The sequence below is a fragment of the Pelophylax lessonae genome, assembly GCF_965119305.1.
Source record: "Pelophylax lessonae genome assembly, chromosome: 1".
Lineage (NCBI taxonomy): Eukaryota > Metazoa > Chordata > Amphibia > Anura > Ranidae > Pelophylax > Pelophylax lessonae.
In genome coordinates, this window is record NC_138768.1 from 273,243,655 (window position 1) to 273,270,367 (window position 26,713).

The window sequence follows — 26,713 nt, forward strand, 5'->3', positions numbered from 1 at the left end:
GCAAAGATACACACACACACAGATATATATATATATATATATATATATATATATATGTATGTGTGTGATCTATAGCACATATCATCAAAAGATTACGAGAATCTGAAGAAATCACGCACGTAAGGGACAATCAACATTGGCTCAGTATTGGCTCAGGAATACTTTCAAAAATCACTGTCTGTGAACACAGTTCCCCATGCCATTCAAAAACGCAAGTTAAATCTCTATCATGCAAAGAAGAAGCCATATCTGAACATAAACCAGAAATGTTGCTGTGTTCTCTGGGCCAATGGCATGTTGCACCCATAGGTTACAAAGTTAATCCTGCTCTGTCTTCTGCATGCTGGAGATGTGACCACTCAGATGGTGGGGTTTTTTTTGTTTATGTCTTCTGGACCTGTCCATCTTTTTCCCTGTTTTGTTCTGGAGTGGTGGGCATAATTAATGATGGAGCTCTCTGGAGGGATGTGTTAGCACAGTTGAAGATGACATGGCACCTCTAATGAGAGATAAACAAAATGTGCTCCTTGCAAGCCGCATGCCTGGACGACTTACAGAATAGAATGAGGCGCAATAACATACGTACCATTGGCATACCAGAAAGAGCAGAAGGGAAGAACCCTGTGGCGTTCATTGAAAATTGGCTGCTGACAATATTTGGTAGACTCTTTTACATCCATGTACCCATGCACCCCCGGCCTCCAGGTAACCCACCTCATACTTTCTTGTTTAAACTGCTGAACTATAAGAACAGAGATGTAATTCTTGCAAAAGCCAGAGGCATGGGTGAAGCCATTGAGAACACTAAAGTCTCCTTGTTTCCAGATTACTCTACTGAAGTGCAGAAACAAAGAGCAAAGTTCACAGATGTTAAACGATGCCTCAGCAAACTCAATCTTCAGTATGCCATATTATACCCCGCTAATCTTTGAGTAGTCGCCAAGGGGGGGTGCCCCATTTCTCTGAAAAACCTGCTGCTGTAACCCATTGGCTAGACAGAGAGGAGAGATCGCTGCACTCTAGCATACCTTTCAGACCTACTGAGCCCTGATCAATATCACTAATCCTGTATTACCAGTTATGTAGTTCACACCACTTGGTCATTTAGGAACAGGTGCAACACAAATGACATATTGGATGAGTCAAGATAACATTTTAGTTGTTGTGAAGTTCACTGCTTCACCTTAGAACTTTCACTGTACCCCCACTGAAGTCTTATGTGGAAAGGTTTAAATTTACATGGATCACGTTGGTCCTCTACACGTTGGATCGTCTTCTTTTTTTCTTTTTTTTTTCCCAATACGTTTTGAATTTTTCGTTTCCTGGATGCCTGGTGAAGATGCTCTATATTGCTACAACAAGCAGGCAATTATTTTCCTCCTCAAGCACCTGCTATGCCTACAGATCTCCAACAGGGGGGCACGAAGGGGATTTATTTTGCTTTCCTTCAGCTAAAGAAAAGAGAAAACATCACAATGTTTTTCTTCCGAAATATAAGCCTTATTACACTCTTTATCGGACATATGCCTGGTATTGTTCATGTACTGTCCTCGAATATTCGTGAACTCAGCAATCTGGTGAAAGGTACGGTGGTCCTCAGGAATGTTAAATGACTTAAAGCGGACATTATATGTTTTCAAGAAACTCATCAATCTTCTTGTCCGCCTCACTACTTTTCTACACGTTTATTTAGTCATCAGTACCACTCCACCTATTCTTCTTACTCTAGAGGTGTGAGTTTCCTAGTGAGACAAGGAACCCCAATTATGTGTTATCAAGCAATTATTGACCCTAAGAGTCGGTTCACACTATGGCGACACGACTCTGTACTACTTCGGGGGCGACTTGTGAAGTCCCGTGCACCGCGACTTCGGCGCGACTTGCGCAGACTTCATATAATGAATGTCTATGCAAGTCGCTCCGAGGTCGCCCCGAAGTAGTACAGGACCCTTTTTCTAAGTCGGAGCGACTTGTGTCGCTCCTATTAGAACGGGTCCTGTAGTAGTCAATGGACCGCGACTTGTCAGGCTGACAAGTCGCCTGACAAGTCGCGGTAGTGTGGACCGAGTCTTACGGTTGTAATGTTTTTTTATTGTGCAATGTTGTTGGGTTGTCCTGTATAATCGCGGGTGTGTACATCCCTCCTGCATTCTCAGCAGCGGTTTTAAAAATACTGGCGAGTTACATGGCCAGATTCCCCGATATCCCACTTCTAGCGGATGGGGATTACAACAACTTGCTGGATACAACACGGGACAGACTAATAACTCGCTCTCCAGTCCCCTCCCTAAATGCAAGTCCCACTCCTTTCTCTCGCCTAGTGAAAGAGTTTGGGCTGACAGATGTGTGGAGGTTGCATCACCCCAACATTAAACAGTTTGCCTGTTTCTCTGCTAATTACAAGAGTCTCTCAAGGACAGATTTGGGATTGGGGAACAGCTTGCTCCTTGCCTCTTCTGGCTACGAACACAGACCTATCTCTGATCATTCCCCTTTCTGGGTAGAACTTACCATCCCCTCTACTCCTAAAATACGTAGTTGGAAGTTGAGCCCATTCTGGTTATCGCTGAATCCAGACCCTACCTGGGCTGCTAGCCTTCTTTAGCCACAATATAAACTCTGCGGAGCTGGGAGTGGTTTGGGATGCAGCTAAAGCAAATTTAAGGGGTCAAATCTATCACCTTATTAACGGAATTAAAACATCCACAAAAGCCTGGGAAACACTAGTGCTTACGGAGGCCGAGAGAGCAGAATAGGCTTAAATTGCCAATCCTGATGAACTACTAAACGGACATGGCTGGCAACCCAGTCATTGTCCAAGACAGTTGAGACTCAGTTGGCAGAGAATAAACGCTTCTTCCTACAACAGAAGTGTTTTGAGGAAGGAGAAACTACAGGTCATATGCTGACGCTGTTGGTGCACACACAGCAGGCTCCATCCTATATCTCTGCCATACAAAACTCTCAAGGCTAGCTCAGGAACTCCACTCAGGATATTCTCCATGTATTCTGTTCCTTTTACATTGATCTCTATTCGGCTAAGGTTCATCCTACTGATAAAGAGATCACCACTTTTTTAGGTAACTGTTCACTGCCTCGCCTTTCGACCTCGGATGCGCAGATGTTTAATGCTCCATTGACAAAAGCGGAATGGTAAGTCCCCTGGGGCAGATGGTCTCCCATCTGAGGTCTATGGGCGATATGCAGGACAACTGGTACCTTTATTGCTGAAAGTATATAATGCTGCATTCCAGACAGGGAATCTACCTCAATCAATGAACGAAGCCATTATTATCTTGCTAATGAAACTAAGAAAAGATGCTCTGCTAGCCGTTTCATATAGGCCCATCTTTCTACGGATGTCAAACTGTTAGAGATACACTATTGACAAAGGATAAAAGGGGTATGATCTCAAGGGCATACTCAATTATATTTAACTCCATACAGAAAACATTAACATGCAGAAGGGGCTGGGAAAAAGATGGGGGCAGCATTGATGATGACATCTGGGAGTTATGTTTGTCATTCACAACTCTCAGTGTCTGCCTCACAGAAGCGTTCACATCTTTTTTTACTGCATACAGCCTACAGAACACCAATCCAGTTGTACAAATGGGGAAGTAGAGACACTTCTTTGCCCAAAATGTGAACAGGAGCATGGAGACCTTCTACATATATGGAGATGTCCAAAATTATTTTGATAATGGCCGGAGATCATAGGCACCATTTCACAAGTATACAATTTCCAGCTTTCCAGAGACCCCATGGGAGCCCAGGAAGTGTGTGTGTGTTTGTTTACACTGCAATTTTACTTTTGTGCATCCTATGGTGCTATAGGTACTGTACTTTACTCAGGAATTATATACATTGTCCATTTTTGATGTCTAGATGTATGTCGGCAAATAATATACAAAAAGTTGTATTTCAGACCATTGCTTCAAATACAATATGCCTGTTGTAACCTGTACAACCTACTTTTCATACAATAAATCTTATTTTTTCATAAGGGAGGATGCTCTGTAGCGCTTTTCTAGTATTGTGGACTAGTTCAGGGGTTTGCTGTTATAAAAGACCCCCAATGTCTACTAAGCTTTCTGCACCAGTGGAACAAGCACAGTCCCGTAGTTAATCCACTGTGCACCTGGCTTTTCAGCAGGGATTTTAACTGTTTTGAACTTGGAAATATTCAGAGCTGGGTGTGTCTGGGTTCACACTTAGAAGAGGAGAACAGTGGAAGGATGTTTCCATATTTCCCACCGCTCGCCATCCTGACAAGTGTCTGTTCTGGTCCCAGGAGAAGCTGGAGAGTCTATGAATCACAAAGAGGATGTTCGATGCCCAGATCAGTTTTACATAAAAGCCAGGAGCGTGCTGCATAAATCTGAAACACGTTTACAGCTGATACTGCAGTTATGAGCTTGTTTTCAGCTCTTCAGACTTTGGAAATATTAGACTTATATAAATAGCTGAAAAGGTTAAACACATTATATTGGGGAGAAAAGGACTGGAAGGAACCTAAAGCTGACTCACTTCCATGTCTACATTTGTATAAACATCATTTTTAAAAGAGGAAGTCAACCCACAAATGTAACTGTTTTCCAAAACAGTTATATTCAAGGCATGCCTCTTGGTAAGAACTGGTAGAGTTGCCAGTGTATTGATGTCTTCGCTCAACCAACTGTCAAGCCAACAAATGGTTAGTCTCATAGCTGACCATAATGTGCAACAGCATGACAACTGCAGATCAAACAGAGGCTAAGATGGCAGATTCCTTGGCTCCAAAAGATAAGGGATAGATTCTGCTTCAAAGGAGGTGAAGGTGGTGCTGTCTTTAGCTGTAAAAGACAGGAGGGTTTAGTTCCTCTTTAAAGTGGGCACTGATAGGTGGCACTGGTGGTCAATAATGGGCACTGGTGGGCGGCACTGATAGATGGCAATGATGGACACTGGTGGGCAGCACTTATGGGGAGGGCATTGGCGGGCAGCACTGATGGGGAGGGCACTGGCGGGCTCCCTGAGCCCCGATTGCCATCCCTAGTGGCCAAGGTGGGCATCACTGGGGTCATGGGTGAGCATCCCTGGTGGTTCTAGTGGAACCCCCCCCCCCTCAAGGGTCTGCACTGGTAATCAATGCTCTGATTACCAGCACAGACCCCCCCCCCCCCCCCCCATCAGGAGAGCCGCAGGCACGGACTAAGGAAAGCCAATCAACGGCTCTTCCTGCGTACTATGTGACCAGCTGTGATTGGACACAGCTGGTCACATGGTAAAGAGCTCTTTACTCTTTACCGAGATCGGTGATGCGGTGTTTTAGAGTGACACACCGCACCACCGATCTCAGCTTTGCGCACCAAACCCCCCCCCCGCCCCCGGCATCCGGTCAGGATAATGCAACCACCACATATTGCAAACATTGCACTTGTTTTTAATTTGCCTGTGCAATATTTACAATTTTTGTATATTCACTTGTACATATTTATTTATTGATAGGATTTATTTCTTAATTATTGCACAATAGATGCTTCATTTGTTGCACATTTGTTTGCTACATGTATGCAAAGACAGCACATTTAATTTTTTGGTTGGGTTTATAACTATTTGGGCAAGCTCTGAGGCTAGGTTTCTCTACTAGAGGCCTTTTCTTTCTAAATAAGTGTGCATCCAAACAAATCACAAATAACGTATAAATGTGATGAAAACAAAAAACTGGATGTTTGTCTTACCGCAAAGTCCTTTTCTCTGAGGTTCACGGACAGACACAGCTTCAAGTCTTCAGACCATTGGGCTTATGCTCTTGCTCTCTAGAAGTAGGACTAGGCGGAAACCTTTTTGGTTATGCCCTGGGGGCAATCCCAGAGGGTATACCATCACTTCCTGCTGTAGGACTTCCAGTTTGTAACAAGCAGTGTCAGAACAACAACTCAACCTCAAAAGAGGCGGTTGCTGTGTCTGTCAGTGAACCTCAGAGAAAAGGACCATCAGACCCAGAAAAAAAGACCATCAGACCCAGAACTTGCATGCAAGTCCTGAGTGACGATTTATGGTTGGCCGAACATCCTCCTGTAGCTTTAGTAGTTTTGTCTGAGGAAGAAACACCCAGGCTGATGCCGAGTCCAGCGTCAGACCCAAGTAGTCCAGCTTTGTGGACGGAGACAGTGGCGATTTCTGAAAATTCAGTGTCCACCCGAACTCCTGCAGAGTTTGCACTGTAACCTCCAAGTCGGCTTCTAGAGCCGAGGAAGACTGCGCACACAGAAGCAGATAGTCCAGGTAACCCAGTACCGCGATCCCCTTCTGCCATAAACAAGGCTCTCACTGGGGGCAAAATGTTTGGTCTCGCTTCACCTCCTCGAGTGTTCACAAAGGGTAACGCCACGAATTAAAATGCTCCTCGCCAACGGCAAAACGTAGAAAACGCTGATGCCCGACATATACTGAAATATGAAGGTAAGCGTCCTTGAGATCGATAGAAGCCATCAGATCTCCTTGATGAAGGATGTGCAGATGGACTCCATCCGAAATTTCTGAACCCGCACAAAGAGGTTCAGAGCCTTGAGATCCAAGATCGGACGAACCTTGCCTTCCTTCCTGGGAACTGTAAACAGTTTTGAATAAAAACCTTGGAAACGTTCCTGACTCTGGAACCGCCACAATAACTCCCTGTGCTAACAGGTCATGCACTGCTCTGTAGAGGCCCTGTAGCTTCTCTGGAGACAGGTGTAAGTTGGAAGGAAAGAATCTCGATCTTGGAAACTGAACTGAATCAGTTTGTGTACACATTTGTCCTGAATGAGCAAGGCCCACTGATCCAGAAAGAAGCGAAGATGTCCCCCCACCCCAGATGCGTGTGAGGGTGCCCCTTCAGGCTGGGGAAGGCTTGTTTGCGGAATCAGACGCGCCCGCTTTGGACTTACCATTCCAGGGTCTCTTGGAGCCTACCGCAAAGTTACGGGTGGATCTTTTTCTGCACGCCAGCCAGACGAAAGGGCTGCTTGTGAGCCGAAAAGAAGGGACCCCGCTTACGGTGAGTTTTCTTGCCCTTAGCAGCCTATGGAAGCAAAGTACTCTTGCCTCCCGTAAGGCCCTTATGCTATCTTCCATAGAGGCACTGAACAAACAGTCACCTACAAAGGGAAGATCAGTCAGTACCTTTTTAGAAGCCTGGTCAGCTGACCAATAATTCAACTAGATCATGCAGCGAAGGATCACCGCCGTCAGAAACCCTTGCGGCCAGGGGGGGCGCATCCAGGGATGCATCACAAATATACTGTAACCCTTGGATTAACTGATCAGCCAGGTCCGCCAGCTCAGAAGGATGTTGACTCCCCTCCAGATCGTGGCGCAAAACCTTAGCCCATTCTGTTAAGGTCTAGGAAACCAAGGTGATAGCAAACACCAGTCTTAAAATTGAACCAGCCACAGTAAAAAGGTACAAGACCAGAGCCTCCGCTCTTTAGTCCATGCTGTCCTTAAAAGACAGGGAATCTGCCACCGGCAAAAGTGTGGTCTTATTCAGCCTGGAAACCTGAGAGTCCACCGATGGTGGAACTTTCAGTTTCTTCAGAAGAGACTCCTCAAAGGGATATCTTCTAGCAAAACAATTCCGTATTCCAACCATGCGTTTCGGGGAACCCCACTGACTAATGCCAATCTTGTCAAAGGTAGTAAGGTCATATGCAGGAAAGGGAAAAACCTTATTCACCTTGGAGGATTTGCGGGTGCCAAATTGCACTGGCATCGCCGACTCAGCAGCAGCTGAGTCCTCCAACTTTAAAGTTTCCCGCACTGATGCAATCAGGGCCTCCACCAGCGCTTTTTCATGCGCGACTGCAGAGGAGGAGGACTTCACTATTAGAGTACTCAGCGTGCATGGACGCATACCCAATGGCCTGACTCTCATCCGCGGCGGCCAAAATCCACCTCAGAATCTAAGGAAGCAGAGGATACAGGTGAAGGTGGAGGGGGGCGCTTCTTGCCAGGTCTCCTTTGCAGGGCCATATCTACTTTGGCTACTAGTGACTGCAGGAATGTCCATACAAAAGAGATCCTGTCACCGATTTTCGTGTGAGATGATAGCACACAACACCAAAAAAATGCCCTAAAGAGGCTGACCAGACCTCCATAAGTATGGAGCATGTAGGTAAATCAAAGTGGGGTGAGGGGGGAGGAACAGCTTTGAAGGGACAGACTTCCTTCAACTCCTCTCCTCCACTCCCCTCAGGCCTCTGAAGAAATCCCATATGATGAAACATGTCAGGCTGGATGTGATGCTGGTATCCTTTTGAGCCGCGGCCACCGACTTCATTTTACTTCTGACATGTTCGTTATAGTTTCATGTTTGGAAGTACAATTTTTAATAAACATCCTTAGTTATTAAAACGGGGGCTTCACTATTACTGCTCCTTTTTTTGGCGATGGCTCCCTGACCTATGGTAGCCTAGGCATTCCCATTTCCTACTATACTAATATCCTGAGGAGAAGAGGAGAGTGGATAAGAGGAGTTGAAGGAAGTCTGTCCCTTCACAGCTGATCCCCCCCCCCCCCTTTTGATTTTCCTACATGCTCCATAGTTATGGAGGTCTGGTAAACAGCCTATTTAGGGCACTTTTTTGGTGTTGTGTGCTATCATCTCACACGAAAATCAGTGACGGGATCTCTTTTGTATGAACATTGGGTACAAGATTGCCTTTCACTCAGCGCTGCATTTGGACTTTTAAATGTATACATTATTTGTGATTTGTTTGGATGCGCACCTATTTGCATGCGTAAAATAATTTATCATCATGTATTCAGATGGTTAGTGAGTGCAGCTCTGGACACAATATTTACCCTAAGCGCAAACTTTTCTTGTTATTTACAGACACTTTTACCTGATTCGATTCCGTGCAGTTGGTGTGACAGATGCGGTAGGGGAGGAAGAGGTGAGGGATAGTTGTGATGAGGATGAAGTCATTGACATCAAAGGAGAAGCAGAACTCCCGTCTGGAACACTGATGTCACGTTTCATTTCCTCGCTGCTACGGCGTGACACTAGAAAAAGGACAAAAATAACTTTACAGACAGTACATAAAAGGAAACAGCTTTAAGTGTCAGATAATGGCACCAAGAGAACAACTTGGGCATGATACAATTTCTGTCATACAAATATGGCTCTTAATTTAATGACCACAGTAGCAAGGAAAGATGACAGACGTGCAAAAAATACAGTATTGAATGTATTTTAAAAATGCTTCTTTCAGTGCAACAATAAGGCTTGGATGAATACCAACTAACAACTTTCACAGCATACCCATTATTATCTGAATTCTATCCTGTATCCACCACGAGACCTCAAACAAGCACAGGAAATCCCGGTGGAAGTTCAGGTTAGATACTTCCTATGAAATATTGTTTCTATTCTGAGCACAGGAAGTGAAAAAAAAAAAAAAGACAGACACAAAACAAAAGGCGGCGAACAAATGCATTAGTAAGTTAGGTTAATGTAACAAAGAACACATACCCAAGCATTCCTTTGGAAGCTACATGATAACTTCTACAGACAATTGTTACTGGAAAGAATAAGTTCTCTGCAGCAAATAAGGCACTCTTTACATTAACATATACTGAACTTTACCATCTGTTCCTGCCTTTGTTTAATTGAAATTCAAATTCATTAATTAAAGAAACCACCTAAAGTAATATTAAACACACACTGTTTTAATATATATATATATATATATATATATATACACACACACACACACACACACACACACACACATACATACATATATATATATATATATATATATATACACACATATACACACATATATACATACATACACTTTTTTTTTTCTTATCGATATACAGCTGTCATATAACCCAGCTCTTTCCCAGCCTGTCTGCAGGGAAACACGAGCAGGAGGAGCTTCTAGTCCTCTGCTGCTGGTCATATGTTAAAAAAAACGCCTTTAGGATACAGAGTAAAAATAAATACTGTATTTACAGGTGTATAACATGCCTTAACTTTATAAGGGAAGTTTCAGCAAAAAATGTACATCTTAAATAAAGAACTTTGAAGCAAAATAACTGTCAGTGCCCATCAATTCAGCCTTATTAGTGCCCATCTGCAGCCTCACCTGTGCCCATCATTGCAGCCTGATCTGTGCCCATCATTGCAGCCTGATCTGTGCCCATCATTGCAGCCTGATCTGTGCCCATCATTGCAGCCTGATCTGTGCCCATCATTGCAGCCTGATCTGTGCCCATCATTGCAGTCTGATCTGTGCCCATCATTGCAGCCTGATCTGTGCCCTTATGCAGCCTTGTTATTGCCCATTATTTCTGCCTGATCTGTGCCAGATTACACAGAGGGATCTCCTCTGTACTCTGTGCTCACAGTCGCACACAGTCCCGCCTCCTTGGCTGGCTCTTATGATAGACAGAACACTGGTCTAATGCCGGGACATGTGACGTCTATCGTAAAAACCAGTTCAGGAGGCGGGACTGTGTGTGACTGCGAGCGCCGCGTAGACAGGAAATCCCGACTGTGTGTGACTGCGAGCGCAGAGTACACAGGAGATCCCAGCTTTGTGCAATGTGGCTGCGCTCGCCCCACCCCCTTAACCTAAGAGGCAGTTCGGTATAATATCGGCGTATAACACGCACACACGAATTTCTTCCAGTCACAGGCTGTGCCACACCCCTAAAGCCTGTGTCTTGGAATACCAGGGAGGTGAAGCCTCCATTAATCTACATATAATATCCCACCCCCATTGTGTTTAGCTGGTTAATGGGCATGGAGCAGGAGGGATTCCTTTGGAAGCTACATGATAACTTCTACAGACAATTGTTACTGGAAAGAATAAGTTCTCTGCAGCAAATCAGGCACTCTTTACATTAACATATACTGAACTTTACCATCTGTTCCTGCCTTTGTTTAATTGAAATTCAAATTCATTAAAGAAACCACCTAAAGTAATATTAAACACACACTGTTTTAATAAATGGATTTTTGTAAAATCTTACCGTAAAATCCTTTTCTCTTAGCTCATTGACAGACGTAGTCCTCGGTGATACAGCACCTTCGGGTTATGTTGCCTCCACAGGAGCAGGACTAGACAGGAAATAAAAATGCTCTGGCCACACCCCAGGGGCAGTCCCCGAGGGTATATCCTCTCTCTCTCCGCCACAGCAAATCAGTTATGTCACAAAAGCAGTGCTTAGAGAATTTAACCCAACCCAACTCAAAAACAGAGGGGCGGGGACTACGTCTGTCAATGAGCTAAGAGAAAAGGATTTTACGGTAAGATTTTACAAAAATCCATTTTTCTCTATCGCTCATTGACAGACGTAGTCCTCGGTGATACAGCACCTTCGGGAAGTCCCAGAGCAGTATCACAAATGAGGGGTGGGAAAATGGAAATCAAATCCCAATCTAGAAGGCCCAACCGGTGCCAACTAGAAGTTTACAATGCTCATCCTTAATGATGAGACTCAACAAAAAGAAATTTTTCAAACAGAAAAAAACCCTCGAGGTAGACCACCGGTCTCCTCAAATTGCGGCCTGCAAAACCTTGCGGCCAAATGAGGCATCCGCCGATGCCATCACATGAATTTTATAGAATTTTGTAAAGGTATGTACCGACGACCAGGTGGCCGCCTTACATACCTGGACCACTGACGCCTGATGGCGAAAGGCCCAGGAAGTACTGAGCGCTCGAGTGGAGTGCGCCCTAACAGGGAACGGAGGACTCTGACCCTTAATAGAATAAGCCTGTACCACCGTCTGTCTAATCCATTTGGCAATAGTCGCGGCAGATGCAGGCAACCCCTTTCTGGGGCCATCCGTGATCACAAAAAGTGAATCCGTCTTACGGAATGATTCCGTAGCTTTCAGGTATACCCTGATTGCCCGAACCACATCCAAGGAATGCAACGCATGTTCCCGATGATGATTGGGCTGAGGACACAAGGAAGGTAGTACAATATCTTCATTCAGATGAAAATCTGAAACCACCTTAGGAAGAAAGGATGGCTTAGGATGAAGTACTACCTTATCCCTATGAATCACTAGGTATGGGGACTGGCATGATAATGCAGCCAGTTCTGACACCCTGCGAGCAGAAGTGATAGCCACCAAGAAGGCCACCTTCTGGGATAAAGTAAGCAAGGGAATCTCCCTGATGTTTTCAAAGGGAGGTTTCTGTAGAACCGACAAAACTAAATTAAGATCCCAGGGCGGTAAGGGCGCGCGGACTGGTGGAGCCAGGTGCCGCACCCCCTGGATGAAATTCCGCACCAAGGACTTGGTAGCTAAAGGTTTCTGAAAGAAGATTGCTAATGCTGAAACTTGACCCTTGATGGTGCTCAAGGCTAGTTTCTGCTCAACCCCTTTTTGCAAAAAAGCCAAAATTCGAGTCACCGAATAGGTACGTGGAGGAAATCCTAAAGATTCGCACCACGCAATATAAGTCTTCCATGTGTGATAATAGACCTTGCTGGAAGTCGCTTTCCTTGCTTTAATAAGGGTAGGAATGACTGAAGCTGACAACCCTCTGTCCTTCAGTACTTGGGTCTCAATGGCCAGGCCATTAAAACCAGCGACTGTAAAGCACGATGGTAAATTGGTCCTTGAGACCACAGACATTCCCTGAGACGAAGTTCCCACGGAACGTCTGCGACTAGCATGTCCAAGTCGGCCAGGCCGGCTTGACGAGGCCAGCCTAGAATTTCTAGGACCACTGGTGCTGACTGGATCTGAACCAGGCGTCCCTAGAGCTATCTGGCCCCGACCATCCGAGAAAGTCTGGTCGTTTTCTGTTCCCACACATTTATCAGATACCCGATTCCTATCAGGAAGGGTGATCTTTTCTGGTTGAACCTCAGGGACCGAAGTCACCCGGCTAGAGGCTTCTTGGTCTGTCTGGTTAACCAGATCCGATTCCTGTGGGGAATAGAGACTAATCTTAGGAAAAGGTAAAGGAAAAGATCTATTCAGGGAACGGTGACTACCGCTCCCTGTAGTACTTAAATGTTGGAAGGGAAGAATCGCACCGGTAGTAGTAGTCGATGCTCGATCTAATGTCCTGAATACCGGTGAAAACGTCCCCCCACCCTCAACCCGGGTGGGGGCGCACCTTCAGGCTGTGTAATCCTTTGCTTCGGGTTTGGCTGAGTCGGTCCTCTGTTTGTCCGACCAGCCTTTCTTGAACCCTCCTGGAGGAGTCTTGCCTTTCCCGCTTGTTCCAGCCGGGCGTACGAACCCTTTATGGGCGGTAAAGAAAGGTCCTCACTTGTTGCGAGGTCCCTTAGCTTTAGCAGCCTGTGGCAAGAAAGTGCTCTTGCCCCCAGTGGCATCCTTAATAATTTCATCTAGGGTGGCCCCAAATAGATGATTCCCCTGAAAGGGGAGATTCGTCAAGGTCTTTTTGGAACCTAGGTCAGCTGACCAGCATTTTAACCACAGCACACGTCTGAGGATTACCGCTGACATAGATGCATGCCCTAATAGGGGAGTAGTGTCCAAGGCTGCGTCACAGATAAACTGTAGCCCTTGTATAATCTGTTTCATCAAATCAGATGTTTCCTGGGGAATATCTTTTCCCCTAAGGTCTTGGCGTACCAATCTCGCCCATTCCGTAAGTGTCTGGGAAACTAGACCAATAACAATTACTGGTCTAAATGCTGACCCTATCAGAGAGAAGATAGTGCGGGACTCTGCTTCCATCTTCCGATCCACCGGATCCTTAAAGGACGAAGTGTCCTCCACTGGGATAACCGTGGCTTTATTCAGCCTGGAAATAGGTGGATCCACCACTGGTGGTACCGTCCATTTCTTAAAGAAGGATTCCTCAAATGGATAGCGTCTAGCAATACGCTTGGAAATCGAAAAGGTACGCTTAGAATGCTCCCATTCTCCTTTAATTTTATTACCAAAACACTTGGGTACAGGAAAAACCTTCACCGTTTTGATGGGCTTGTTAGTACCAAAGGGAATCTCTGTTTCAGTTGCCTCTACCGGTAAAACCTCAAGTCTTAAGGTTTCCCGCACTGCCACAACTAGTGCATCCACCAAAGCTTCTTCCTGAATTATAGCGGGAGAAGGAACGTCCTCCTCACTGTCTGAGGGAGCTTTACCTGAGGTAACAGCCCTTGCAGAGGGACCTGCAGCTGCAGTGACCATCTCTGAATCTGAGTCAGAGGTGTCAGATAATATAGGGGTAGGCGGGGGTCGCTTCCTTGACCCCCGTCCCCGACAGGCTGCCTCCACCCGAGCCACCAAAGACTCCAAAACTGCTGTAAATGCATCCATGCTCTGTGCACCGGCGGGTCCCGAGGCCCCCTCGAGGGAAACAGGTGGGGGAATTTGTGTGGCAGGGTCCATGATTATTCCAGTAACTTCCCGGATAATACAATTCAATTAAATAAAAAAACTTTTTTTTTTTTTCAGACCCCCAGCGACACAAAAGCCCCTTAGTGTTACCTGCTAGGGATCCCTATCGATCGAGAGAGAGAGAGATAGACCCCCAGGCTCACCACTTGATGCTCAGAGTTTAACTGCAACAGGTTACAGCGCTGTCTTCACAAACAGGAAGTCTTTTGGCTGGCTGCCCAGGAAGAAAGGAGGCGGCTCCGCCCCTCTGCACGCCTTCCGGCGCCTCCCCTAGCTCCACGAGGTGTTTGGATCACCTCAAACATGGCCGCCCCCATGCTGGAGACACGAGGCTACGCCAAAATGGCGGCTCGTGCAATCCAGCAAAAAAAATGGCGGCGGCCTGTACCGAATAGCGGTGTGCTGCAGAGCACACAACACCTTCTCTGCATGGGGATTTGGCGTGGTTGGCGGTACCGGCCCTGGCGGACCGCATGGCCGTTCGGAAGGCCTGCTATTGCTGGAGATTTGACTAGGAAGGCAGTCTACATGTCCGTGGCTTCTGACTGGTAGGTACTTTATTATTATCACAGTAAGATTCCCAGACTGCCACTGATTACAATCTTTTTAACATGTATACAATTAGATTGTTAGCTCCCAAACCAAGCCTCCTGGCTTTTTGCACATAAAATCACACTCAAAGTAGGGGGATCTGTGCCATGTTATAGGATAGAGAGGGACTCTATCTTACCATACAGAGAGGGGCCCGCGTTCACCACAAGACCCGTCAGGGGAAAAGGGGGAACATATTACTCACCATACCGGAACCAGGCGGGCACCAACTCCTGACAGTACCCCTCTCCACCGGGGCGGGAGGGCTGTCGACCAATACGGACGCCGTGACTCATGGTCCTTGGCGTTTCAGCGAGACGTTTAACTCGCGGGGTCAGTCCCCCAGTGGGACTATGTTGCGGCCGACCCAGCGCGGAGCTATGGCCTGCACGCGCTCGTAGGCTGAACTGGGGTGACCACCGGATCTCAACATCCAGCCCGTCGCCCAGTTCAGCTTTCTTGCTTGAAGATCTCACAGGAACACTGGAGAAAAAAGCTGTCTAAAAAATCTTTTTAAGAAAAAAATCTTGCCAGGACCGAAGATCCCAGCAAGGTATCTAGGTCCTTACTCCTGACTAGACAGAAAAAAACTGATTTGCTGTGGCGGAGAGAGAGAGGATATACCCTCGGGGACTGCCCCTGGGGTGTGGCCAGAGCATTTTTATTTCCTGTCTAGTCCTGCTCCTGTGGAGGCAACATAACCCGAAGGTGCTGTATCACCGAGGACTACGTCTGTCAATGAGCGATAGAGAAATATATATATATATACACACACACACACATATATACATACATACATACACACACTTTTTTTTTCTTATCGATATACAGCTGTCATATAACCCAGCTCTTTCCCAGCCTGTCTGCAGGGAAACACGAGCAGGAGGAGCTTCTAGTCCTCTGCTGCTGGTCATATGTTAAAAAAAAAAACGCCTTTAGGATACAGAGTAAAAATAAATACTGTATTTACAGGTGTATAACATGCCTTAACTTTATAAGGGAAGCTTCAGCAAAAAAAAAACGTACATCTTAAATAAAGAACTTTGAAGCAAAATAACTGTCAGTGCCCATCAATTCAGCCTTATTAGTGCCCATCTGCAGCCTCACCTGTGCCCATCATTGCAGCCTGATCTGTGCCCATCATTGCAGCCTAATCTGTGCCCATCATTGCAGGCTAATCTGTGCCCATCATTGCAGCCTAATCTGTGCCCATCATTGCAGCCTAATCTGTGCCCATCATTGCAGCCTAATCTGTGCCCATCATTGCAGCCTAATCTGTGCCCATCATTGCAGCCTGATCTGTGCCCATCATTGCAGCCTGATCTGTGCCCATCATTGCAGCCTGATCTGTGCCCATCATTGCAGCCTGATCTGTGCCCATCATTGCAGTCTGATCTGTGCCCATCATTGCAGCCTGATCTGTGCCCTTATGCAGCCTTGTTATTGCCCATTATTGCTGCCTGATCTGTGCCAGATTACACAGAGGGATCTCCTCTGTACTCTGTGCTCACAGTCGCACACAGTCCCGCCTCCTTGGCTGGCTCTTATGATAGACAGAACACTGGTCTAATGCCGGGACATGTGACATCTATCCTAAAAACTGGTTCAGGAGGCGGGACTGTGTGTGACTGCGAGCGCCGCGTAGACAGGAGATCCCGACTGTGTGTGACTGCGAGCGCAGAGCACACAGGAGATCCCAGCATTGTGCAATGTGGCGGCGCTCGCCCCACCCCCTTAACCTAAAAGGCAGTCCGGTATAATATCGGCGTATAACACGCACACACGATTTGCCCCCCCCCCCCCATTTTCAGGGGGAAAAAGTGTGTTATACGCTGATAAATAAGGTCACTAATATCCATGAACTGTTTTAAATTATCATACAAATATGTATTTGAAATCAAATCTTTATTATTGTGTGGAAATAACATGGTATAGGTGAATTTCTTCCAGTCACAGGCTGTGCCACACCCCTAAAGCCTGTGTCTTGGAATACCAGGGAGGTGAAGACTCCATTAATCTACATATAATATCCCACCCCCATTGTGTTTAGCTGGTTAGTGGGCATGGAGCAGGAGGGATGGAGTAGGCGGTCATTTACCCTGCCCACGTGTGACTCTATAGTCACATAAGAGAAAAGATATACCTGTGCTCAAATCCAAATAGCTTGTACATGTTAATAAACGATCAGGTGCTAAAGGAGTGTGACCACAATCTTAACAGTACAAACTCTGGATGGACTGTCTGCACACTGCTATACACCTTGTGTCTTTATGCCCCAGGTTGGCATAGTGTCCACTGCAGCATTTGCAATGGCAGAGCAGTGTAGGACTAGCCATTAAAAGGATTACGTTAACGCAGTTAGCCAGCTTAGGCATGTTTTGCAATATGTGTGATCTAAAAATCCCTATTTTTCATTGCATAGTTTGCTGGAAAGGGTGTATAGCAGTGTGCAGAGGGTCAATCCAGAATTTCTATAGTCACATGGGCTGCTCAGATGTGATAGGAAGGAAATGCCCAGCATAGAAGCTCACTGAAAACTGAGCATGTGCAGAGCTGCCAATACTGCTGTGCAAAATCCCTAGCTGCATTGGGGGCATAGACAGGAGGGGGAGATTGAGAACAGCAGGATGAACCAGGTTTTTTGCATAATACAGAAAATAAATCTCATAGTGACTGAATAAGTATGAACAGCATACAATACAGCCTTTTTTATATATATATATATATATATATATATATATATATATATATATATATATATATATATATATATATATATATATAGTTTATTCCTGATATGGTTTTAGTGACACTTTCTCTTTTACTATGGGTATGCTAGGATTTCTGCCGCTCTTCAATACAAAGATCATTAACATCATAAACTCAATGCAACTTCAAAGTGAATGTATAATAGTTTTATAATTTTTTTGCCTTCATTGAATAAAAATAGGTTGTAAACTTCCGAGGTAAAGCTAGGTATACATGGGTTGAAAATTTTCCTAAAAGCTGTCGGTTTGGCAGTTACCAGCCAACATTCAGTGTGTACAGCTCCTCGTCCGTCAAATGAGCATGCTGGAAAACCAGCAGCCTATTGGCATCCGATCAGCACTTGCAGCTAATGACTTCTGAAAGTAGTCCAATGTTTTTACAACTTAATAGTGCAAGCTGAAATGTACACACACTCAGCCAAATGACTCACTGCAGTGATGTATTCTTTAGGCCTTAGGGCCAATTCACAATTGTCCATTTCATGAAGCAAAACTCATGCATTTTAATGAACTGAAAGCAGAAACTCCATTCTTTGCTATGTGGCTGGTTCACATCTATGCATTGCAGTTTAGTGTATTTTGGAGATAAAGGGCTCATTCACATATATACATGTACTGCAATGCACATGGCACACAGCTAGCACACAATTTTATTGGCCATCTCAGTTTCAATGAGAAGCAGCCGAGTTTCAGGATTCAGCTAGTCTGCCTGGAAGGAGATGGTTGCGCCTGTGCAGTCCTCTTTAGCGAACTAAAATGTTTATTTTTAAAGCAAAGATTGCATACAAGTAGCAAAACCCACATATACAATAGTAAGAAATCGTATCAGTTTGCATGTTCTCCCTCTGCTTGAGTGGGTTCTCTCTGGATACTCTGGTTTCTCTCCACACACCAAAGACATAATGGTTGGTTAACTGGATGCTGTCTAAATTGGCCCTAGTATGTGTTTGTGAGAAGGGCCTTAGAATGTAAGCTCCTTGAGGGCAGGAACTGATGTAAATGTACAGTATTGTAAAGCACTGCGTAATCTGACGATGCTAAACCTGTAATCCAGAAAAGCACATATTGACAAAGCAGCAAATGTGACAATTATCAAACATTCAATGGAGATGTATCCTTCTGGGCAATAGATTTTAAATTACAGTGACTGATTCACCCACAGTGAATGTTTGGTGAATTTCCCAGTCCTTTAAAAGGAAGTTTCAAATTGAGGATTGACATAGCAAGAACTTTAAGCTTTACCAGAGATGGATTTTGTGCTGTCTATGGCTGGGACCCGAGGTAAAGCTGCTGCTGTTCTGCTGCCAGCAGTAGTTCTTAACAAATGCTCTGCAAAAAAAAAAAAAATTACCATTATCAGTAATCATTAGTGCAGACTTCTATAATAATTGTATCGAAATTGAATTGTTCAACACAGTGCTCAATCTTTCTATGCTACTTACCTTGTACGGGTATTTCAGCATAACTTGGTCTCTTTTCTGACAAACCTGGCAATGATTTACTAGAAGATATAGGTCCACTAATGGAATGTCTCTACAAGGAGAGAGAATAGTATGTACTGTCAGATATACGTTTTGCAACATGTCTGTATAGATAAAGTCATTTTAAAGCATAATACAGGCTGTCATATATGCAGGTCTAGTGATATTTCGCTACAGGGAGTGCCAGCAACACAAACAAATTAAGGAGTCTATTTAAATTCTATTAAATATTTTCATACCAGATTTCCATTACTTACACCCAGGATTCACACATTTGCCAAGTGAACAATATGAACATTTTTCAACCTAAAGTGAAAACCTAAATAGACAACTGTCACAAAAAGTCACAGAGAATATTTGAACACAACTTTACACATGCCCCTCAGAACCGGTAATAATAAAAAAATCAAAAGCTATAATTTTATCTTTTTTTGTATGGAAGTTCTAGTGCTAAAACTCCTGTCATGTTTTCACTGTTGTCTGTGTCCACTGAGAGGACTCACTATCTCTAGTACACAAATTGATGGGAAAACTCAAACGTTTATGTTAGTCAATGGAACAGAACGTGAGGGGTAATCTTATAATGGCGATATCTATGGAAGAGTAAATTTCCTTACTTTACAGATTCCCATTCACTTCCAGCCGAGACTCAGAGAAGATAAATATCTATAAAACATGCTGTTTGAAAATAGAAGTACAGCCAAAGATCGTTTGGCTGTATTTCTCCAGTGGATCACAGGAGTGCAGTCCCTTTTGCACTCCTGTGACCAGTTTTCTAAAGCCCGCTGTCAGGTGCCACTGAGCCGGTCCAGGCTCGGGCAAGATCATGACAATGAAGTCGAGATCTGCCCACATGCCTGGACTGGCACCTGGTTCAGCCTCTCAGTGAGCTGCTGAGAGCCTGTACCGGCTGCTCCTGCCCCCTCCACAGCCCAGGGATCAAGTGGGCAGACAGTGGTGACTGACAGTCACCAGCTCTCTGTTCAGGGAGCTCTAAGAACAGAGTGATTGGCTGTGTTTGATCGCTCAGTTCTTAGTGTTAGAGCCAGCAGGGGACGGATGCAGCATCAGACCAATGCTGCATCCAGCTGGGTAAGTACGATTCCCATACTTTTCCTTAAGTTTTCACCCTTTTAAGCTTTACAGGCATAAACGCGTACAAGGATCCTTTGCAAGAATGGCCATTCAGAGGCCAGATTGCAAATGCATAGCCAAGTACAACAATCTTTAAAATCAATGAAATCAAGAAAATATTTAAATCCTTAACTTGTAGGGGGGAAAAAAGGGGAGGGATGTCAGGCAGTACAGAGAACAAAATGCCAAACAACAGTTCCCCTTTATAACTGGAAACTTTTTGTTCACACTGCTGTCGTGTTAAAATGAAGATGAGAGAAGATGTTAAAGGAAAGCTGTGCGTGATGCTAAAGGAAACGTCTGTACAACAGGTTTGTTAAGGAAGGAAGACTTTAAAGCGTTTGTTACCCTAAAAAAAAATAAAAACCAGATCCTGTTCCCTTAAAGCAGTGGTCCTCAACTCCGGTCCTCAGGGCCCACTAACAGGCCAGATTTTAAGTATTACCTTGGGGAGATGCAGACTAGAGTACTGCAATCATTGAGCAGCAAATTAGATCACCTGGGATGTATTTCAGTTATCTTGCAAACCTGGCCTGTTAGTGGGCCCTGAGGGCCAGGGTTGAGGACCACTGCCTTAAAGCATGATTAACAACACAGTGCTTGTGATGTGTAATTTGTCCTCCCCCCGTATCACCTAAAATACCTGGCTGATCCTGCCAATTTCTACCCTCTCCTCTGTACATTGACCATGGCTACTGAGCCCTGGACACCATGGTCAGCGTACGTGTCTCCATCATCCACAGCTATCTGCAGCTCTCCTCTGTCTCCCTCTGTCCTCCTCCTCCTCCCCCTCCCAGCCTGTCCACTCACTAGCGCCGCTCTGCTCCCCTCCCAGCTGCTACAAAACTATGAGATCTTTACATCATCCATTCTGTTAGATTACAAACTGTATCCTAGTGCCTGTGCTTATTTTTTTTTTTTTTAAAAAAGCCAAATTCTACCTCTTTTCACAGCGTCGCTTGGCCGTCACTTGACTCCCGACTCTCTCCTCCTTTCCTCCCCGCCTCCCCAGCTGACGTCAAAGTTTTTGGCCCCGCCCCCTGGAGATGTTTGACGGGGTGAAAAAAGAGCCGGGAGTCATGATCGCCGATAGGAGCTGTGAAAAAAGGTAGAAATCTGCTTTTTTTTTTTTACTAAAGCACAGGCACTAGGATACAGGTTGTAATCTAACAGAGGGGATGGTGTAAAGATCATATAGTGGCTTAACAACCACTTTAATATCCTTATCCATTCTAAAGCCCTAGACTGTGCACTTCCTGTGTCAGGTTTCTTAAATATGACTATTCTCCATAACCAGAGAGCCAAGAAAATAGCAACATCTCGAGGCGTATGCTGCCATTTTTTGTCAGATGTTTACTTTGCATATACAAATGTATAACCAGGTCTCCTATTGAAACTTTTTTGCTTTTAACCACTTCCAGTGTGTGTCAATTCTGATATTCCTCTTCTACATGTAAAAAAACATTGTTTTGCTAAAAAACTAGTCAACCAAATACAGGAACAGTCAGTAATTTTATTTCTAGTACATAGAACATTAAAATAAACATACAAACCAAATGTCTGTTTGGTAGATACCTGCATGGGGGACACAGCAGCGGCAGGCGGTGTCTTCATAGGGCTGGGGCTCAGAGGTGTGCGGGGAATGGTGGTTGCTGCTGCAGCTGCTGTCACTGCTGATGCAGGGGTGGGGGCTATAAAACAAAGAACACGATTTTATGTAGTGTTTTAGGAGAGTTATGATCTAAATTGTCTTAAAGCATAGTTTCGCTCATTTTTTACACTTAGCCTTATTTTAATGCACACCCATAGTGCCATTGAATATTTAAACTATGTACAGCTGTCAGAAAGTACCTTTTTTTTTATAGGTTTTCCCTGGACTTCCAGTTGTGGCCGCCTAGGCGACCTATGTAATCAGCCTGCCCCGTTGGGATACCTACGTCATTGATCCCAGGAGTCTTCTGGCATCTAAAGCTTCTACTATTGCATCATTTTCCGACCGGAAATAACGTGATCGGGAGAAGTTAGGCACCATTTTTGAAGAAGAGCATTGTGGGAGCATCTACTGGAATATTGTGTGGGGAAGGTCATCAAAAGACTGGCTGCAAAGTATTGTGGAGCTTTATCCTTTTCCCAACCGCACTAGCCTCTCTTGCTTTCTTCAGTGATCTCTGCTGCTATAAGGTTTCTACAACAATAGGGCGGGAAATTCCGTTGGCGCCGCCATTGCTAAAGCAACCTTATAACAACCAAGTGTGCCTCGCAGTGCCATTACGGCATGGCATGAGACCGGGAGGTGCATGCTGGTTAGCAAGCTGCACAAGAACCTGAAAAGAAATGCAGACCGGCTTCAGCTACCCACATCTTCCATGGCCAAAGCCAGAATCCAGGGAGAAAAGAAACAAGTACTGAAAGTAAATTGTAAGTAAATTGTATACTTGATAAAAAAAAAGTGCAGGATGGGATTTTAAAGGTGCAAATAATTTGTTGCACAGTCGCTGCTAAAAAATATATATACATTTTATTTGCAAAATACAGATAAAAAACATTTATAAAGAGATTCATATTAACCACATGTTGATGTTGAAGACGAAGAAATGTCCATCACACTTGTGGTTCTACATGTTTTGCCATCTTTGGCTTCTTCAGGAACAGCATGATGATACTACATTTGTTTTATGGTTTTTTGATTCATCCATTTTATAGGTTGGGTATCTGAATTTGCATGTTAGCCTTGCCATGCAGCCTTGTTTAAAGTGGTTGTAAACCCACTTTGTTGACATTTACCTATAGGGTAAGCCTATATTAAGGCTTACCTATAGGTGCTATAAATATCTCCTAAACATGCACCGTTTAAGAGATATTTACAGTGCATGCAGCCGAGGACGTCATCGGCGCGTGCCGTTCCTTCAGAGCCCAGTGCTGTGAATGGGAGTGATGTAATCACGCCTCTGAACAATCAGATGGTTGGAGGGTGCGATACAGGAAGCAGGATGTGCAAAACATGTCGGCCGTCCTTTCGGCACTGCGGGGGCTTCATTTTTAGGTAACTACTTCATAATGCGCTAGTATGCGATGCATACTAGCTCATTATGCCTTTGTCTTTACAGGTTTTTTTCCCCATTTTTTTTCAGCGGGTTTACTTCCTCTTTAAGTAGTGTCCATTTTTTGTTCTATGCATTTGTTTTATTAGTCGTATCATCACCCTGTTGCTGAAGGATGGGGAATCGTGTAGAACAAGCAGCATGATGGACATTACTTTATGTTCAACATCAACATGTGTTTAATATGAATCCATTTATCAAAGTTTTTTAACTGTATTTTGCCAATAAAATTCATATATATATATATTTAGCAGTGTAACAAATTATTTGCACCCTAAAAATCCCATCCTGCACTTTTTTTTTTTTTACAAAGCATTCAATACAAAGGGATGATGGTGCATATGTCATGTATCTGATTCTTTCCACTAAACACAAATATGGATAAGAAAGTTGTGTAGACATGTACAGCAATATCCAAAGAGTATGATGCAAATCACACCCATAACAATGTTGTTTGCTTACGAGTCTTGTAGCTCCTCTTTAAAAAGTAACCGAAGGCAAAACTTTTTTTTTTGTTTCAGATAGATTGGAGCGGGATTATTTATCCTGATGACCATTATCACTAAAAGTGAAAGAAAATTCCAAATTCTGAGTGGTCACCAGAACAAGATAGAGGGAAAATCATCCTGTGGTGACACTGGTGGATTTCCTCACTTCTTCACTTGCGGGTAGGAGTCAGGAAGTGACTGAAAATCTCTCCACTGGTACAGAGATGGAAAAAAGGAACCTGACAGTTCTACTTGAATTGCATCTGTAATATTACCTGGAGAGGATGCATTATCAAAGGATTTGATAAGAGTCTTGACAGTGGGTGTGGGCTCAGAAGAGGTGGAAGACCTTCGACTAAGACCCATTCCTTGTCTCAAGGCAGCAAGATCTCTCTCCACGGCATTCATGTAATTATAGACACGACCACGCTCCTCCTCCTGTCTAAAGGGGCAAGAACAGAAAAAAAAAATAGAAAGCAGATATACAAGCAAGGGTTTTCTTAGAAGTTACTGCACTGTCAGATTATCATGATCATATGCTACTAGTGTTCTTACTTGCGAGATGCAGCATTCTCCAGTTCCTTGGCTAGCTTTTCATTCTTTTCTTGTGCTTCCTGCAGCCGCCGTTTAAGTTCTCCAATTTCTTCCTGCGCTTCAGACTTGATGTCATTAGCAATTACAACAGCAGTTTGCAAATCAGCCTGGAACTGTCGCCATTCAGCAGATTCCTCCTGTGATAATAATAAAAAAAAAAAAGAACAATTAGGACAGCAGTAAAAAATGCATGTCCAATAGAAAACATTTAGCAAAGATGGCAGCATCAAATTTGTAACTTACACATTTCTACCCTGAAATAATTTAAAGACAATGCCAGAAAACAATTCTTATGTACAAAGTTTCATTTTGAAAATGGCATACAAGATCCCTTCCTACTTTGGCATTGCTCCCTCATATAATCAAGTGATGTGGGTGTCATTTGGTAGCCCTGAAAAAAAGCATCATCTGGATTCAATCGGAATAGCTCCTGCTACTTAGGACATTGTGGCTGATTCACATTGGTGACCAGGTTGGGTTACAGAGCGTGTTACTAGTGTGCTGGAGAAATGCCTAACTCGGAAATAATTGTTTTTAAAATCTTTACGTTTTCATGATTTTTATTTCCTTTATAACAAATTTAATCATGCTCATAGAGGATCACATATTAAACCAGAAGATAAGTCTACTGAGCAGAAAATAATGCCAAAGTTCACAATGATATCTGGAGCAGTAGACATCAAAGCATAATCTGACATTGATAAAACAGGGAATTGCTCCGGCCATTAAAGTGATACTAAACACACACTGTTTAATTTACATTGTCCCTTCTATTTCTGTATATGGATGATGGCGCTGTAATTATTTTAATTATTAAAAAAAATTCTAAGTACCTTTTTCGATATACAGCTGTCACATGACCCAGATCTTTCCCAGCCTGTCTGCAGGGAAACATAAGCAGGAGGAGCTTCAACATGGTGTGGTCGGATTTCTGCCAGTCACAGGCTGTGTGACACCCCTCCAGCCTGTGCCTGAGAATAACAGGGAGGTGAAGCCACCTTTAATCTACATGTAATATCCTGCCCCCATTGTGTTTAGCTGGATAGTGGGCATGGAGGAGGAGGGAGGGAGTGTGCTGTCATTTTCCACTGTGTACACACCCACATGTGTGACTCTATAGTCACATGGGCTGATCAGATGTGATGGGGAGGAAATGCTCAGCATAGAAACTCACAAAAAACCTGAGCCTGTGTAGAGTTGCGACCACAGCTGCAAAATCCCTAGCTGAATTGGGGACATGAATGAGGAGATAGATAACAATAGGATCAACCAGGGTTTTTGCAGTATACAGAAAATAATCTCATAGTGACTGAGTGAGTATGAACATCATGAAATACAGCATTTATTGAAAGTTTTTTATGATGAGTGTTTAGTCACACTCCTCTTAGGTCCAAATATGAAAAACAAATGCACTGTAGGTTAACATTTTAACAAGAAAAAGAAGTTGCACATGGGTGATTCAATTTGCTAGCTACTAAAATTACAATATCGCTTTTTGATGTTCTGACACTTTCAGGAAGAACTCCACATATTGAATTGGGGCTGCTGTTTCTGAGATTAACATATTACACATCTGTCTATTAGCCGATAAGCTGCTTACTTAAAGAGCTTGTTTACTGCAGACTGACGTGCCTTAGGCCTCATGCACACTGGTTTATTGTGTCAGTTCATATTTCTGCGATCACAGAGATCGCATGTAATTCGGAGCGCACTCCTCCTAAAATTACATGCGATCTCTGTGCGGTGCAAATTCAGCCATACATTTGTATGGCTGAATTCGCACCGCAATCGCACCCAACACGCACAGGACCCTTTTTTCGGTCCACAGCAGAATCGGATCGCATAGTGGTTTACACTAGTGCTATCCGATTCTGTGCGAACTTTCAGATCACACTGCGATATGCGATCTGATCTGGGGGTGTCGTTAGCTTTTAATTGACACCCCCAGGGTATCCCATTTGGCAGTGTGAACTACCAGGGGTGCGGATGCGATGCGGGAACACGCTGTATATTCACAGCGTTCCTGCATCGCAGAAATGTGATCCGGCAATAAATTCTGTTTCTGCTTACAGGAGAAAATCAGAGATAAAAAACCACCTATGCCCCATTTCAACAAACGTGTTTATGCTTTATTTAATTGGCCAGAATTTTAATTTATTCTGGCCACTGCAATTAATAA

General features: G+C 44.1%; 1 protein-coding gene across 3 annotated transcripts in view; it reads right to left on the reverse strand.

The window, feature by feature from the left end:
* SPECC1L (sperm antigen with calponin homology and coiled-coil domains 1 like) overlaps positions 1 to 26,713 on the reverse strand; it is a 196,064-nt gene that overhangs the window by 72,659 nt on the left and 96,692 nt on the right. For all 3 annotated transcript variants that reach the window (XM_082244158.1, XM_082244157.1, XM_082244159.1), the window contains exons 7-12: positions 24,496 to 24,671; positions 24,216 to 24,382; positions 21,927 to 22,042; positions 19,179 to 19,269; positions 18,979 to 19,065; positions 8,871 to 9,030 (exon numbers count right to left, since the gene is read on the reverse strand). In XM_082244158.1, the coding sequence (XP_082100284.1) occupies positions 8,871 to 9,030; positions 18,979 to 19,065; positions 19,179 to 19,269; positions 21,927 to 22,042; positions 24,216 to 24,382; positions 24,496 to 24,671 (797 nt within the window). The remainder of the gene's footprint in view (positions 1 to 8,870; positions 9,031 to 18,978; positions 19,066 to 19,178; positions 19,270 to 21,926; positions 22,043 to 24,215; positions 24,383 to 24,495; positions 24,672 to 26,713) is intronic.